This window comes from Dipodomys spectabilis, unplaced genomic scaffold, assembly GCF_019054845.1.
Source record: "Dipodomys spectabilis isolate Male_0828 unplaced genomic scaffold, ASM1905484v1 ptg000046l, whole genome shotgun sequence".
NCBI lineage: Eukaryota > Metazoa > Chordata > Mammalia > Rodentia > Heteromyidae > Dipodomys > Dipodomys spectabilis.
Genome location: NW_024870723.1, coordinates 6,751,873 through 6,768,842, shown reverse-complemented (window position 1 = coordinate 6,768,842; position 16,970 = coordinate 6,751,873). Strand labels below are relative to the sequence as shown.

The 16,970-nt window shown below is 54.1% G+C and overlaps 1 protein-coding gene across 2 annotated transcripts in view; it reads right to left on the bottom strand.

Annotated features, from left to right (window-relative positions):
* Positions 1-15,663, bottom strand: part of LOC122107048 (DAB2 interacting protein) — a 178,261-nt gene extending 162,598 nt beyond the window's left edge. The window contains exon 1 of one of the 2 annotated variants that reach the window (XM_042678625.1): positions 15,511-15,663. In XM_042678625.1, coding sequence (XP_042534559.1) covers positions 15,511-15,544 — 34 coding nt within the window. In that variant the 5' untranslated portion in view covers positions 15,545-15,663. The remainder of the gene's footprint in view (positions 1-15,510) is intronic. The other variant, XM_042678623.1, reaches the window with a different exon arrangement.
* Between the last annotated feature and the right edge of the window lie 1,307 nt (positions 15,664-16,970).

Sequence of the window (16,970 nt, the reverse complement as noted above, 5' to 3'; positions counted from 1 at the left end):
GGGGGGGGGGGCATAGCAGTTACAAAAAGCAGGGCCAGGTTACCAGGGCCCTAAGTTCCAGGCCCAGGAGCTAAGACTTTGGAGAAGTTAGTCTGAGAGATTCTAGGCAGGGAAACAGAGTAACTTGTCAAGTGTGTGTGTGTGTGTGTGTGTGTGTGTGTGTGTGTGTGTGTGTGTGTGTGTGTGTGTGTGTGTGTGTGTGTGTGTGTGTGTGTGTGTGTGTGTGTCAGTCCTGGGGCTTGAAATCAGGTCCTGGGTACTATCTCTGAGCTTTTGTGTTCAAGGCTAGCACTCTACTACTTGGAGCCATGCTCAGCATTTTTTGTGTGGGTTTTTGTTTTTGTTTTTGGTGGTTTATTGGAGATAAGAGTCTCGCAGACTTTCCTGCGTCGGCTGGCTTTGAACTGTGATCCTTGGATCTTAGCCTCCTAAGTAGTCGTCAGATTTTATTCAGACCTCTGAATCTGGAGGAGGGGCGTAGAGTTACAGGTACCAGATTAGAAGCCCATTAGAGATGAACAGGATCGCGTTTCAGAAGGTGGCCACAACACACAGAGAGCTGGGAAGCCTGGGAAGGTGGTGTCTGGGGCTGGAAGATGCTATGACAGACAACTTCTAGAATAAAGAACTTCCTCTTCCGGTGGAAGGCTGCTGGGTGGCACCCTTCAGTGTCAGTGATTTGGGATTGCTCTGTGGCAGTCACCTCATCAGAGGTGACAGTCCCTTTTCTGGAATGTCCTACATCCAGTGGCTGGTCAACCCAGGAAAAGAATATTCTGGATAACTCTGAAGGGTCTTCCCTAGGCCACCTTTGGTGCCTGGTGATGAGACGGCAGGACAGGTCAGCCATCAGACGCTGAGCCCAGTAAATCTCCCCAGGAACTTCGCATGTAGAGCCTCCTCCTGCAGCCCCACAGGGCACCAGAAGGACCCCACGCACTTGCTAGGTACCCTGGCCTGCATACATGTCCCCAAGGAGTCGGTGACATTGAAACCAACAGTGACCGAGGCTAAGTCATCCTCAAGGGGACAAGCCAGGTCCCAGGAGAGGCAGAGAGGCTGGCACAGGCTAAGACAAAGCAGATACTGGAGCCCATTTGAGGTTCAGATGGGATCAGGAAGTAGAGGGAGTAGAGGTCTTAATGTATCTTCCCTTCTGCAGCCAGAAGGAAGATTGTCTTCAGAAACAACAAAAAATAAGGGTAAGTAGTAAAATGGTTGTATAAGAAAATATGCAGGGGCTGGGGAGGTGGCTCAGTGGTAGAGTGCTTGCCTTGCATGCATGAAGCCCTGGGTTCGATTCCTCAGCACCACATAAACAGAAAAAGCCAGAAGTGGCGCTGTGGCTCAAGTGCTAGAGTGCTAGCCTAGAGCTGAAGAGCTGAGGGACAGTGCCCAGGCCCAGAGTTCAGGCCCCATGACTGGCAAAAAAAGAGAAAAAGAAAATATGCAGGGCTGGGAAGTTGGCTCAGTGGTAGAGTGCTTGCCTTGCATGCATGAGGCCCTGGGTTCCATTCCTCAGCACCACATAAACAGAAAAAGCCAGAAGTGGTGCTGTAGCTCAAGTGGTAGAGTGCTATCCTTGAGCTAAAGAGCTAAGGGATGGCACCCAGGCCCCACAACCAACAAAAAAAATGCAGGGTGTGGTAGTTCACACCTGCAGTCACAGCCACCAGGAGGCCCAGGAAGGAGGATCTCAATTTTGGGGCTGGGCAGGGCTACACAGTGAGACCTTGTTGTTATTTTGTTGTTGTTGTTTTGTTTGTTTGTTTTTGTCTGTCGTGGGGCTTGGACTCTGGGCTGGTCACTGTCCCTGAACCACGCACGTGAGCCACAGCACCACTTCTGGCTTTTAGGTGGTTAATTGTAGATAAGAGTCTCATGGATTTTCCTGCCCAGGCTGGCTTTGAACCACGATCCTCAGATCTCAGCCTCCTGAGTAGCTAGGATTACAGACAAGAGCCACTGGCACCTGGCTGTTATTCTTTTTTTTAATGAATAAACAAACAAACAAAAAACCAAGAGAAAGAAGCCGGAGGAAGGGAAAGATGAGAAAGGAGAGGAAGTAGAAGGAGGAGGAGAAATATACATGTATTTATATAACAATGAATAACTTGTATTGTAGTACGTCTAATGCAATATTTGGGATATACTTATGCTAAAAAGCTGTTTCCTTCCTCCCGTCCGGCCGACTCGCTCCTTCCCACCATTGTCCAACCCTCAGGTCTTCCTGAGGCCTTCGGTTTTCTGATCTTCAGCCTCCCTGTCAACCTGGCCCTCCCCATCTGTAGAAGCTATTGGCTCTGACCCCTTTCCCACTGGCTGGGCAGAAGTGGCCACGTCCATCACAGTCTCACCAAGTCCCAGGGCAAATCCTTTCACTTCTCTGAGAATCCATTTCCCTGTCACCAAAACGGACACAATTCTGCCTCTGCCTCATTGGATCTAGACAATATCCAGAAAGCATATATTCTTCCTCTTCCTCAGCCTACTAAGTGCTGGGATTACAGGCATGCACAACCACACCCCACACCTGGTTCAGACACACTCTTAAATGTTGGTGCTCACCCTGCCGGTGGCCATAGCCCTGCCCAGCACACACAGGACACACTCACAGATGCTTGCTCAATTGATAGACCCAAAGATACAGCGCTTCTACAGTTTAACTTACTTCGCAGAACTCAAGGAACTTTGACAAATTCAATTTCCCCTACTAGGATGATCTGAAGAATGATGTCTATCACAGTAGTTCTGATTGCTTAAGGATTTCTTCCTAATTGACAACGGGCCATACCAGCACCCTCCAGAAGGTCTCCTTTGGAGTCCAGCATGGCTCCCAGCCTCTTGATCTCTCTCTGTTTCAAGCCCTCCCCCTCCCACACTACAAAAGGTGATTTCTTAGAGCCATTAGCATAATTACCTAAATACAATGCTATAGCGAAACGATTAAATGAGCCTGTGATTTCTGCACAGTTATTTGTCTCAGGTAAGTCACCTGAAGTTCAATCTGCCATCAGGATTCACGGCTGCCTTCTGTAATCATAGGGAATTATTTTGCTAATAACACAGGTACCTTGATCTAATTTAGTTTTAATGCCAGGAGGTACCTTCTCCGAATAATCAGCTTCGGGGCAATTCTAATTTCCAGGTTTGTTACACATTCTGGAGAGCAGATTCAATTCAAAGCAGCTAAAGTTACTTCTTTATCACCCCAAATCATCTAGGGGCGAAATGGATCCCACCTCTGCATGTTTATAACAAATGCACAGAGAAGCCCAGCACAGTGGGCCCACAGTGGGAACCAGGGCAGGCTCCAAGCCCAGGGAAAGGACCAGGTCAACTTCAGTCCATCAAACATTCCTTCCAAGCATCCCTAATTTTTCTTAAATTTATCCATTATCTCGCTCATTCTGTGTGTGTGTGTGTGCACGCATGCATGCATGCGTGTGTGCATATGCACACATGCACATATTGATACTAGGGCTTGAATTCAGGGCACTGTCTCAGCGTTTTTGCTCAAGATTGGCAGTCTTCCATTTCAGCCACAGCTCTACTTCTAGCCTTGTGGTGGTCACTTGGAAAGAAGAATCTCACAGACTTTCCTGCCCAGGCTGGCTTCAAACTATGATCCTCAGATCTCAGCCTTTTGAATAGCTAGGATTATAGGCGTGAACCACCAGCACTGAGCTGTTAGAAAAAAAAAATCTGCCCTACCAGGAAGAGTCCAGCTCTTTCTCTCTGACCTATTTGTCCCTTTCACCACAAGATAGGGGTGATGTTTGCTAAATTTTATTAACTAAGAAACAGAGTCCCCAAGATCAATATTTAGCCAATGTCAACGAAGTAAAGGGAGAAGGAGTCAAGACTATAATCTCCCAGATCCTGATTCTCAAGCTTGGTGCTGCCTTGGCCAAAGTTGGGGAATCTGGGAAAAGTGTTTAGCCAGCTTTGGCAGAAGCTGGGAACAAAGTAATTAACGAAGTGCACGGTGACCGCTCAGCCGTGTTCTCTGTTCCCAGCTTCGGGCTAGAGCCTTTCCCCCAGCCCCCACCCTTTGCCCCAGAAACCAAGTGTCCTTTGTTGTCATTTCGTGTTACCAAACAAAACCTACTTTCAGATTCCTATTCATGCACTCATATGTTTATGCTTTCAAAAGAGAGCGGCCTGGCTGGGCAGGAAGGGCGAGGAGGTAGGCGGGTCCCATCCTCCCGGGACATGGGTGGGCACCCTTGGGCCTCTCTAGGCCTTTTCTACCCGTCTGTACAAGAAGGGAGGGGCTAGGACCAGTGCTCCTTCAACCAAGGGAGCCACAAGCTCCTTGTTTCAAAGGGCAGAAACTGTCAAGTAGAAGTAAGCTGTTCCCATTAGAGTCAGTTTAGGGAAAGGAAGGGGTTCTCCTACCCAGCTCCCCCCAATCTCTCTTTTTTTTTTTTTTGGTCAGTCATGAGGCTTGAACTCTGGGCCTGGATGCTGTCCCTCAGCTCTTCAGCTCAAGGTGAGCGCTCTACCACTTGAGCCACAGCACCACTTCTGGCTTTCTGGTGGTTAATTAGAGAAAAGAGTCTCGTGAACTTTCCTGCCTGGGCTGGCTTTGAGCCACGATGCTCGGATCTCAGCCTCCTGAGTAAGCTAAGATTATAGGTGTGAACCACTGGCGGCGTCCCCTGTGTCACTGATGTTGATGGCATCAGGGCCCCAGCTTAGAGGATTCTGTCAGCATGCTGTCATTGCAGGGGACTGGGTCCTGTAGACACTGTGTCTTGTGTCCATGTTCAGCCCTGGCATGTTTCCTAGTGGCCAGGACAGGGCCCGCCCACACTTCCATGTCTGCTTTCTTCCCTTTTTAAAAGCACGTTTTCATCTTCCCGCTCTCCCTCCTCAACCAGCACTCAGGTCACTAGTTGGGAAGCCTGTGGCTGGAGAGACCAGACAGACCCGGTGTGCCTCAGGTCAGGGCCTACACAGCAGCCTGTTATGGTGCACATTCCTGGCATTGTCACTGTTGCTAAATCACAGAAGGCTTCCTGGAGGCAGTAGGACCAAAGGCACCAGTATAAGTAGGAGTTGGCAAATTAGGGAAGAGGGGGGACTGCAAGTGGGGAAGAGGCAGGCACTGGGGGCCCAGGAGAGGACAAAGGATTAATGAGTCTGGGTATTTGAGGGGCTGCACCTCTCTGCCAGGCATGGCTGGGCATTAGCAGCCATTGGAGATCAAGGGGAGCTCTGTAGCATGTCAGAGGCTTTTGGGAGCCTGTTCAAGATGCTCTGGGCTTCCAGAGAAGAAAGTATATGTGGGGAGGGAGGGAGGATTGCCTGCTGTCCAACCCCCCTGTGCTGGCCTTTGCCTGAAAGACTGACCCCTGACCTCTGATCCTGCCCTTGGATGAGTTTCAGGGCCCTCCGCAGGCAAAGGGCCTGTTTGTGGACAGATGCATAGGCAGAGGGCAGCTCCCAACGCCCTTCCAGCCCTTTCCATCTCACAAGCCCCTTCCCCAGCCTGTGTCCCCCCCCCCAGCCCTGCACACCCCTACTGCCCCCTCCATGGGTCCCACATAGCTCTCCAGCTATGGGGTGAGAAGGGGGGAGAGGAGGGAGGGGGGAGTTCTTCTCCTCAAACACAAGCACTCTTGTTCTCCAGCAGCTTGGCCTGAGTGCTGGGATTCTCCTCAAATTTAGGGATCCCAGGTCAGCTGAGGAAGGAGGCACTGCCATCCACAGCAGAGACACTGGAGCTCAGCAGGCTCCTGCTACAGCTTGAACCCATCCCCCTCTGCAGCTCCTGCCTGCTCCCCAACACATATTTTTTGGGGGGGATAGGTCTTGGGGCTTGAACTCAGGGCCTGGGCTTTGCTGCTCAAGGCTGGTGCTCTGGCTAGCTGGAGCCACAGCGCCACTTCTGGTTTTCTGAGGGTTAATTGGAGATAAGAGTCTCCTGGACTTTCCTTCTCTGGCTGGCTTTGAACTGCAATCCTCAGATCTCAGCTAGGATTACAGGTGTGAGCCACCAGTGTCTGGCCTCCCAGCATTTTTTGGTGGTTAGTTGGCGATAAGAGTCACACACTTTCCTGCCCAGGCAGGCTTCAAACCTCCATCATCAGATCTCAGTCTCCTAAATAGACAGACAGGAGCCACCGGCACTGTTGACTTTCTATACAAGGAATGGCAGAGGTCACTGGAGATCTCTGGCCCCTTATGGCTCTGACATAGTCCCTCCTGCCTCTCCCTGTAACAGGCCAAGGAACAGGGCCCTCCATGAGGACTTTGAACAACCAGCACCCGGTGGGTAGCACGTAAGCTTCAGAAGCAGGAGTGCCAAGGTTCAAATCCCGACATTGTCTCTTCCTAGCAATGTGACAGCTGACCTGGGCTCCAGCCTGCTTGGACTCTTCCTTCCTGCGGGGACTGGGACCTCCCACAGGTGGAAAGCTAGCTCAGGTGGGGAGCTGGGTGCTCTATTTGGGGTGAATCACAAGTTTAGAGCTCTTGGGAGTTCTGGGGGAAACTCAGCACAAGCAAATCCCTCTCTTGGTCGGAACTATGCTGCGTGCATTTCAAGGGGCAGGAGAAAGTTCACAGTCTGGGTCTGGCAGGCAAGGCCTATCACTAGATCCTGCTCACCTCTCTGGGATCTGAATTCCTCCCGGAGGCCCAGCCCCAGCCCAGTGCCTGCCTGGGTCTCTAGCAACCAGCAGGAGTCATTGTGGAGGAGTTAAAGTAGCTAAGGTGGCCAACGTTCAACATGGGCCCTGGCACCTGCCCAAAGTTCAAGGCCTCATGGGAAGGAAAGGAATCCCTCTGCTTCTGGGCCAGGCCCTGCCTCCCTCTCCATCTCTCTAGTTTCCTTCTAGAATAGCCTTCCACTGCCCTGGCCAATGGCTCTATCCTCTGTTCTCAGGGCCCAGCCTTCCACCATTAGTCAAGTGGGGAAAAGGTGCTGGACAGGAAGTAAGGTGAGGAAGTGAACACCCCCCACCTAGGAACCACAGTCCCCAAGCTCTGGCTCTTTTGAAATTCCAGCCTCACATGGAGCCTGACCCTCCCCCAGGCTCCCTGTCCACACACTCCTCTACCTGGAGGAATGCAGTCACCTGGGTGCGTGCTTCTGATTGGAGGGGAACTTACCCTCCCCCACCACCTCTGCTACTGACCCAGGCCACTCTGTTCTGGCCAGAGGACCGGCCTCTTCTGTATGTTTGCCCTTCTGCTGGACAACGTGGCTCCTTCCCCACTGAAGCATTCAAAGGTCTAGGCCAGGACACAGAGGGGAGGAATAGCAGCAGGTATGGGCAAGGAGAAGAGAGAATGGCCTCGGGCGACTTGTCTAGGAGGGCTTCCTGGGGGAGGCAGACAAACCTGAATGACTGGGTGAACAAGCAGTCGCCTCAGACATGGACCTGAGGCCTCTCTCCCTGTCACATCTAGAAGCACTATCACAGACTACAGAAAGCCCTCACATAGCTCCACAAGCCAGGAAACCATCTTCATCTCTCCCATCCAGAATCTTCTCTGCCACCGATGTCTCCCTCTCAGTCCAGATGCCCACCTCTTTTGTCATTCTGCCTGGTGGTCTGGAGACCAGGGGTCATCCTGCCCCTTTCTTCACCCTATCTAGCTCAGCCTCTCCAGTTCTCAGTCTGGTTCAGCAGGAATCACACACACACAAGGAGGGCAAGTGGAAAGCAAGAGGGCTTCCTGGAGGAGGTGAGTGGCGCCTTGGCCTCAGGGTCAGCAGGCAAAGCTGAGACGAGGCAGGAGAGCAGTCCAGGCAGGGCGATCCTCAAGGGCAAAGGTGACAGAAAAGACAAAGCATGGCATGTGCCAGCGGAGATTAATTCAGGATGGTGGGAAAGATGGAGAAGGTTGTGGCAGAGAGACCAGGGCAGGGTGTCTGAGCGGTCAGACTGTGGCTTGCCTTGAGCCCTGTCAGTGAGTTCAGTTTTTTGTTTTGTTTTGGTTTTGGTCACGGGGCTCGCACTCAGGGCCTGAGCACTGTCCCTGAGCTCTTTTGCTCAAGGCTAGCGCTCTACTGCCTTGAACCACAGCGCCACTTCTGGTTTCTTAGTGGTTAATTGGAGATAAGAGTCTCATGGATCTTCCTTTCTAGGCTGGCTTTGAACTGTGATCCTCGGATCTCAGCCTCCTGAGTAGCTAGGATTAGAGCCACCGCCGCCTGGCTGTGAGTTCAGTTTTTGATACACTGGTGGATGTGGATGTTTTAGGAGGCAGAATGGACCTTGGGTGCATCTGGTTCTTCCTTTGGCCTCCATCTTGCAGGAAGATTCCAGTGGACCTTTCCCCCTTGGTGTCCATATGCCTTGGGCTGTTTCCTACTCACTCCAGCTTTGCTGGGCTCCAGGAGCTGACTTTTGGGGGAGGCTTTCCAGAGTTCAGAAGGCCTCGGATGGGGTCAGCAGCCCACAGCATAGCTAAGGCAATGGTCCCCACTTGTGGGATGAAGGCTAGACTTGGGGCATCCATTGGTCCGGCAACCTGGGTGTCAGGTCCCCATCATTACAGGAAAGACAGTGGCCAGTGCTCATCTACAAAGTGGGAATTTAATGAGGTGCCAGGAAAGCCATGGTGGGGGAGAGCTGCAGATGGGTTTAGCAAAGATCTTCACCAGGCCTCACAAGGAGGCAGCTGCTGGCCAGGTCAATAGAAGACACCATTTATCTGTCCCCTTTTACCCCTTCCCTACTCCCCCCCTTGTTCCCAAGGAGAAAGTCCCTGGCTGGCTTCAGATCAAGGCCAATTCCATGTGGAGGTGCCATGAGGCAGAAACTGCTCTCAGCAAAGCTTTGTCCTGGCCCAGCCCTGCCAGGCCCAGACACAATGCCCTTCCCTCCTCCCTCACCCCTGGCCTTCAGCCCCGGTTTTCCTTTGCAGCCAGTGGCCCCAGGCTCAGGTGCATCACTGATTCAAGCCCCTCCCTTTCTGGCTTCATTGTTTCTTACTGGCCATTCTTCCTGATTTTAGCCTCTTCCCTAAGTTCCCCCACTTCTCCACCTGCTAGGATGTCCAGAGGCCCAGGCATCATCCAGCCAGCAGATCTGAGGCACAAGAAAGCCCCTTGTACCAGGGGCCAGGCGGGAGCACAGTGTGGAAGAAAACAGCTTCTGGGAGTCCTGAGTTCAAACTACACGTGTCTTCCTCACTGGCGTAGTGGCCTAGGGCCCTCCCGAGCCTTGGTGGGCTCAGCTAAGCAAAGGAGCTCTTTTTTTTTTTTTTCTTGCAAGGACTGTAATGATCCCATTCATGTAGAACTTTGGGTGCATATGTTTCACACCTGTAATCCTAGTGACTCAGGAGGCTGAGATCTGAGGATTGACCAGGCAATCCAACCAGGCAGGAAAGTCTATCAGACTCATCTCCAATTTACCAGAACACACACTCCAATTTACCAGAGAGCGAGCTGTGGTTCAAGTGGTAGAGCACCAGCCTTGAGCAAAAAAAGCTAAGGGACAGCACCCAGGCCCTAATTACCAGCACACAAAGCAAAACAAACACTAAAAGCAGTAACAACAAAAGAAAGCATTCAGCATAGAGTTGATCACATTGTAAGTGCTCAATAAAAAGGACCCCAGCTGGGCCTCATCTCCCCCCAGGGAAGGGCTTAAGGTGGAAGAAGGCTTCTCTAACTTCAATTCCTATGAAGCCCCTACCAGCCTGAGCCAGAGAGGGCCCCAGAGCAAGATGGATTTAGACTCTCCCATCCCTTCTTCACCCCAAGTAGGCCAGGCTAGTATCATTTCACAGAGGGGGAATCTGAGGCTTGGGAGTCCCAGGTCTTTGGCCAGGACCTGTTGAGTTAGTAGGGCCAGAAGGAGGCCTGAGATACAGCCAGGGGGCATGTTCCTTAGACACCATCCCTGGCTGTGTGGCTTAATTTAGTCATTCTGCCTCTCTGAGCTTCACAGAGCTCATTGGGTCTGTGGGAAGGTGACAGAATGAGGTTGGTAGCTGGCATGTCACCATCCCAGAGGAGTCAAAGCCCCTAGATGGCATGTTGGCCTTCTCCTCTTCTGGGAAGGGCCACAGCTGGAGACATCAGCCCCCTGAGGGCTTCCAGCCTGAAATAGCTCTTTCATTAGACCAAGCCCATCCATTACAGCTGCTTCTGCCTTTGGCTGTCCCCCGCTGAGCCCCTGGGGTTCCTGTCCTGCCAGTAGTCCGCTCTTCATTGAACTGCTTTCCTCACATTCTCTGAAAAAGGTAGAATTTTCCATCAGCCAGCTCAGGGAGCCTGCACCCGTGTCAGCTCTGACACTAATGACTCAGAGCCAGTGCCTCAGAACCCAAATCTCACGCGTTGCAGCCCGGCGGTCTGGGCTCGGATCATGGCTGTGGCTCTCGGCCAATCATTCAGCTCCCTGAGCCTCAGTGTCCTCCTCAGGTTTCCTCATGCAAAGGCCCAGCCTGGCTGTGAGGACCCGAGTAGACAACCCACAATGCACCAGAGAGGTGCCTGCAGCCTGGCACAGGGCAGCTGCTCAGGTCAGTGTACGGGCAATAAAATGGCACCCATCTATGGGCCTGCCAGTGGCCCGGTCTCCACCTGGCCCTGGGGACAGATGTCCTTGCTGGTAAGGGTCAGGAAGAGCCAAGGCACTGAGCTCCTGAGCGCCACATTCGCAGGATTTCCAATCCCCACTGGCCCCTTCCAGGTCCTCCCCCAGTCTGTCTGACCCCCAGCCAGAGTCCAGTGCATGACCCCGGCTCCCCTGGGGTATAGGGAGCAGGGCACTGCAGGCTGGGCAGGCCTGGGTGGGCCCACTCATCAGAGGGGTGGCTGAGTCTGGGGAATGAGCAGGGACCCGCTCCAGGCCACCCAGCAACACAGGGGTTGGTGGGAGGGATGGGGGGTGGGAGGGGGGGGTGAGGCGCAGGCCACAGGGGAGACCAGTGCTAGGGGCTGAGGCTTGGGAGCTGAAATGGCCAGCACTGGAACATTCCAGACAAAGAGTCCAGCGCCCCGAAATGACAGTCACTTTTTTGGAGGAGGGTCTGTCGTAGGGCCAGAACTCTGAGCCTGGGCGCTGTCCCTCAGCTCTTCAGTTCCAGGCAAAGCACTCTACCACTTGAGCCACTGCTCCACTTCCAGTTTTCTGGTGGTTTATTGGAGATCAGAGTCTCATGGAGTTTCCTGCCTGGGCTGGCTTTGAACCACGATCCTCAGATCTCAGCCTCCTGAGCAGCTAGGATGACAGGCGTGAGCCACTGGTGCCCGGCTGCCAGCCACTTTTTTTTGTAGCTCTTATTCCAGGAAGGGGGGGGAGGGGCAACTGAAGGGTGGGTGGTCCCATTCACTCCTCCACTCAGTACTCACTCAGCCACTCTGCCTTTAACTCTTCATTCATTCTTTCCTTCACTCATTTACTCATTCGTTCATTCACTCACCCACTCATTCATTTGCTACTCTTTTAACTCAAGCACTCAATTACTCATGCACCCACCCACTCACTCCTTCATTCATTCACTCCCTCCCAACGTCTACTCACTAATCCATTTATTTATTCACTCTTTTACTTATTCACACATTTACTCATCATTCACTCATTCACTGAGTCACTCAACCACCCATTCACTCATTCGTTCACTGGTCCATTCACTCAGTCACTTGCCCATTCATTCATTCACTACTCTTTCAACTCATTCATTCATTCGTTCACTTGTTCACTCACCCATTCACTCAATGGCTGTGTGCAGCCCCTCCTCAGGCCCAGGCGTGGTGTGAGGTCCTGAGGATACAGTGGTAGTAAAGACACAGCCCTGCCTCCCCCTCCCCCCAACATCCTTACTCTTAAGCATCAGTCAGGCGAGAGCGTCAACCTGTATGCTGGGAGTGTGGCAACTAAAACCACAGGCCTCATGAGCACTGGAGAGAGAGCATTTGGCAGAGTGGGGTCTTCCATTAGGGCTGGCCTGCTGTCAGGCCCTCTTTCTTCCCCCTTCTCTGCAATCTTAAGACAGATGGGAAGAATGTGCTTTTCTGAAGGACAGATTTTTTTTGCAGGTGGGGGGGTGGGGGGGTGGGGGGGTGAGGGAGGCACTGGATTTGAGACCGGATTTCACATCCCTAGCCCAGGATGGCCTCACGCTTGAGCTCTTCCTCCTCAGCCTCTTTTTTTTTTTTTTTTTTTTGGTCAGTCTTGGGGCTTGAACTCTGGGCCTGGGCGCTGTCCCTCAGCTCTTCAGCTCAAGGCTAGCGCTCTACCACTTGAGCCACTGCTCCACTTCTGGTTTTCTGGTGGTTAACTGGAGATAAGAGTCTCATGGAGTTTCCTGCCTGGGCTGGCTTTGAACCACGATCCTCAGATCTCAGCCTCCTGAGCAGCTAGGATAACAGTCATGAGCCACCGGCGCCCGGCTTGCCTCAGCCTCTTGAGTGCTGGGATTACAGGCATGCATCACCATGCCTAGTAAAGGAACAGATCTCGTCTGACCCTCACATCATGTCTGTATAGGGAAACTGAGGCCTGCCCATGAGGAGCTCTGCAGCCTCTCCGCTCTCTCCTGCGCATCTTCCCACATTGGCTTGGAGCTCCCCCTGTGGCTGCGACCTGAGTCGCAGGGCTTCTCACCTCTAGGCCACTTCTGGTCCTCTGCGGGGCGGGGCCGGGGGGGGGGGGGCCTGTCTGTATTGCAGTACCGGTGGCTGCCCCCCCCATGCACCCCACAGGCCCAGCCCCTGCATCCTGGGGAAGAGTGAGCTCAGGACAGGTGTGAATCAAGGGACGCAGCCCAGAGCTCACCCCAGCTCCACCACACCCGACGCTCGCCCGCTCAGACCCCACCAAGAACCTCAGTCTGCCAGCCCCCAACCGAAAGTACCCCATACCTGTCAGCACCAGAGAAGCTTCTAGATCCTGCCAAACCCTTCATCTGTGCCATTCTCCCCCCTCCCCACCTGCTGCACCTCTATTAGGGATCCCTTCCCTCCCTTCCTCCCTCATCCATCAAGTATTTGCTGGGTGCTTACTGCATGCCAGGAGACAGCCAGAGGCAGGCCAGACTGGGAGTTGGCAGATGGGGGGGGGGGACCCAGATTAAACACGTGACAAAGCCGTGCAAACAAAATCTCTCTGAGGACAAGAGAGACCATGAGAGTTGGGTCTAAACTTCATAATTTCATGGCTTGGGGACAGGGTAATACATGGCCTAGGGGGAGGCTTTTTGAGGAGGTGATTTTTCAGTGGATTTGGGGAATGAGGAAAAAAAGGAGTTGGTTTAGTGTAGACTGAGAGGACAATCCTCTCCCTCCCCACGCCCCACCCCGCCCCAAGCAGAGGAAAACAGCATGTGCAAAGGCCCTGGGGTGAGATGGACTTGGAGGCCTATGATTATGGCAGAAGCAGGGAGAGAAAAGGAAAAACCAATGGTGCCAGGTGAAGAAAGGGTTTTGAAAAGAGGGTGAGGTGGGAGGAGGAGAAGGTCAGGGAGGGGGAAGGTTTCTGGGTCCTCAACCAGACTTACATGGAGGAGCTGTAACCAGCGGCCTGCAAGGCTGCATTTGGATAGAGGTTCCCTGAGCCCAGAGGATTAGTGTCCCCATGGGAACACAGCAGCGTGCCTCTTGTTAGCCCTTTCCACTTGCACACTTGCTCCCGAGAGCCATGGGAAGACTGAGCTGAAGGTAGCCACCTACAAGCCGGGAAGCAACCTCCACGGACACTCGGTCTCAACCCGCTGGACTGTGGGCCTTGGAACACCTCACTTCCAGAACATGGAACTGTTGTTGTTCCTGAAACTTCCATCGTGTAAGCCTCCCTGTCTCTAATACATCAACACCACAATCAGCTGACAGTCCTTGATTTACTCAGGGGAGGAGTCGCCTCCTCCAGGCAGCCTTCTAAGACTGCAAGTGTGGGGTTACAGCCTTGGCTTACTCAGCTCAGAGTACATGTGTCTCCCAGACTAACCTGGGGGTGTCATGAAGGCTTATTTTTAGACCCCACAGCCCAGCCCAAGACTTGAAATGAATGTTGAGTGAATGAATGAATAAATGAATGTAGACCAGAGTCCAGACAGAAGGAGGGACTTGCTTCCCTCGCTGCTCTGGCCCAACATGGTCCCTTTAGCTTTGCATCTCGGAGGCTCGCTGTGTGGGAGGCCCGGGCTGTGAGGCCAGCCTCCACCAGCTACGCCTGGGACCTCCCGCCCGGCCTGCCTCCTTGCCAGGCCTTCCTCTGCCTCTGTGCCTCTTCCTCGGGTCCCAGACCCCTCTCTGCCCGAGGCACACCTACGGACACCAGCAGCAGGCTCCCCAACGGGCCGAGTCAAGGGGGCCCAGTGTGCCCAGTGCCCTACAGGGAGGGGAAAACAAGCCTCAGTTTCCAGCTTGGCCATGGCTGCCCCTCCCGCTCTCCAGGGAGGCGCCAGAACCCCCTCTCCCCACCCTGGTAGGTTGGGGTGAAGGGAGGAGCTCTTCCAGACCAGAAGCTGTTCTTTCTCCTTGATTCCCTCCCCCCTCTCTCTCCCTTGCCCCCCTCCCCCCCTCCCCACTCCGCCAGCCACTAAACCCCATCTTTTCTCTTAGGATGAAATACCCCCAGCCCTCACATCCAGCCTGGCACCCCGCACTCCAAGGTCAGCCACAGGCCGCCTGATCGATGGCCAACGTGCCAAGACCTCGGCTGGGCCTGGCCACACTCCCCTGGGGCCCGCAGCTCCAAACGTGGCACAGCCGTGTCCCCAAGGCACTGGCCACGGGGGAGGGGGGGAGGAGGGAGAGGGAGGGTTAGGTCCAGGAATGAGGTTTTGACACTGGACCAGGCTGGGGTTGGGGGGAGGAGAGCTGAGGTTCTATTTTTAGTGGAGACCATGGTCCTAAGAGGAAATGGAACCCCTAAAAGGCTGCCTCTTCACACCTCATCTTTGAGGTGAACAGCGCCTTCCCCCCCCCACGAGCCCCTCCCAACCTGCTCTTCCCTCCCCCCACCCCTGCCCCGTGCTACCCAGAGATGGGCACCGTGTGGCCAACAGCCCGACCCCATGGGGCAGTGCCAAGAGCCCCATGCTGGTCCCTAGGGAACCCCAAGCTAGCAGAAACTCCCCCCTAGAGGGGCCTCGGCCTCTGTCCCAGACAACTTCGCCCAGGACTCACTCTGTGGAGGAGCACTTGGAGCCGAGTCCTGCCTTTTAGTCATAAGACAGCCCGGCTGCGGGCTCTGTGTCTGCGCACAGTACGGGAAGATGTCACACTCATTGAATTAGCCGGTGAGTCTGAGGGACAGCCGGGGACCTGCAAACTTCCTTCCCTCTCTTCTTAGCCAAGAGCCAAACACAAACAAACCAAGAAACCCTCTCCCTTCCCCAGCCCCTAGCCCAGTGCCCGAGGCCCACAGGGGACCCCCCCCAGCCTCCCCTGCCCACCATTCCCCCCTTTGCCTGGTGATCTGGGCCCCCATGCACCCCCAGAGTCCTGAGACACGCAGTTGCCCGGCTGTTGACTTCAATTCCTGAAGCAGAGCAAAGTCTGCCGCAGCTGAAATGCCCAACTCCACCACCTACCGTAAGAGCCGCCTGGGTCCAGGAGGGAGTCCATGGTGCGCGGGCCCCTGGGCCGTGGCCCCGCCTGATTTATGAACTGAGGCCGTCTCCATGAGCGCCGGCCTTTCTGCTTTTGTATTCCATCTGGCGGCTTTTCCAACTAGATGACTGGGTCTTGCTGGGCGCAGGCCGCTCTCCGCCCCCCCCTGCATCCAGCACATTTAAAGTAGCAGTCACCTCTTTCTCCTCTCCCCCCGCAGCCTGGGCTGGAAACATTAGAAGGGACCGAGGCGGCGAGATGTCTAAAATAGGAAGACGCTGGGCCCCGGCTGCCCGCGATGCTGGGGGAGCCGGCCAGCCTGTGCAGATGGGAAGAAGACAGAGAGACAAGACCACATCTGGAGGCTGGCTGGGGGGTGGGGGGTGGCTGTGGGAAGAGGAGGAGGCTGACCCACTTGTAGGAGGGGGTGGGGGGCTGTGTTAGGTGTCTAAGCCCACAGGGACTTCTCCCAGGCCCTGCTGGAACCTCCCACTCAAATCTGTTCCCAGACATTTCCTGCAGGGGGGGGGGGGAGGAGGGGTGCAGAGATTGACTCATCCATCCATTCAGTTAGTGGCTTTTTCTTTTTTCTTTTGGAGGGGGAGCATCTCTACCTCCAGGGGAAGCAGCTGACAGGTAAGCAGGGCATTGCAATGTGCGCCGGGCACAGGGAAGGGTCTCGTGTGGACCTGGGGAGGTGGTCAGGGCAGGCTTCCCGGAAGAAGGGGCACCTGCACTGAGGCTTTGAGCTTGTCTAGGAGTTAACCCAGTAAAGGAGGAGGATTGAGAGTGCAGTAGCTAAAGAATGCAGGAGACATTGGCTGCCCGCACCCCCCCCCCCGCCCCCCCCCCCCTCCAGATACATCCAGGTGGGTGGGGGAGGGTGGACAGAGGCAGGGATGGGCCCGGTTGTGCCTGTGGGCGCAGGCCTCAGTTGGTCCAGGGAATCCTAGCTGTCCTGAGCATGGCCTCACTGCTCACTGTTTAAGAGACGATGGGTCACAGGGCAGGGCTGGACCAGGTGTCTACAGTCCAAACAAGAATAATTAAGGGAACCAGGTGCCAGTGGCTCACGCCTGTCATCCCAGCCACTCAGGAGACTGAGATCTGAAGAGCTCAATTGGAAGCCAGCCCAGGCAGACAAATTCAAGACTCTTCTCTCCAATACACCAGCAAAAAGGCCTGAAGTAGAGGTGTGGTTCAAGTGGTAGAACACCAGCCTACAGTGAACAACAACAACAAAAAAACTAAGCAAGAGGAGCAAGGCCCTGAGTTTAAGCCCCAGAACTAGCAAAAGCAAAAACAAAAAAAACTATGGCACTGGGCTTGGTGGTGATGCCTGTAATCCCAGCACTTCGGAGTCTAAGGTAGGAAGATCTTAACTTGGAGGCCACAGAAACAATGACCATCTGAAAGAACAGCAAACGCCAGCCACACTCAA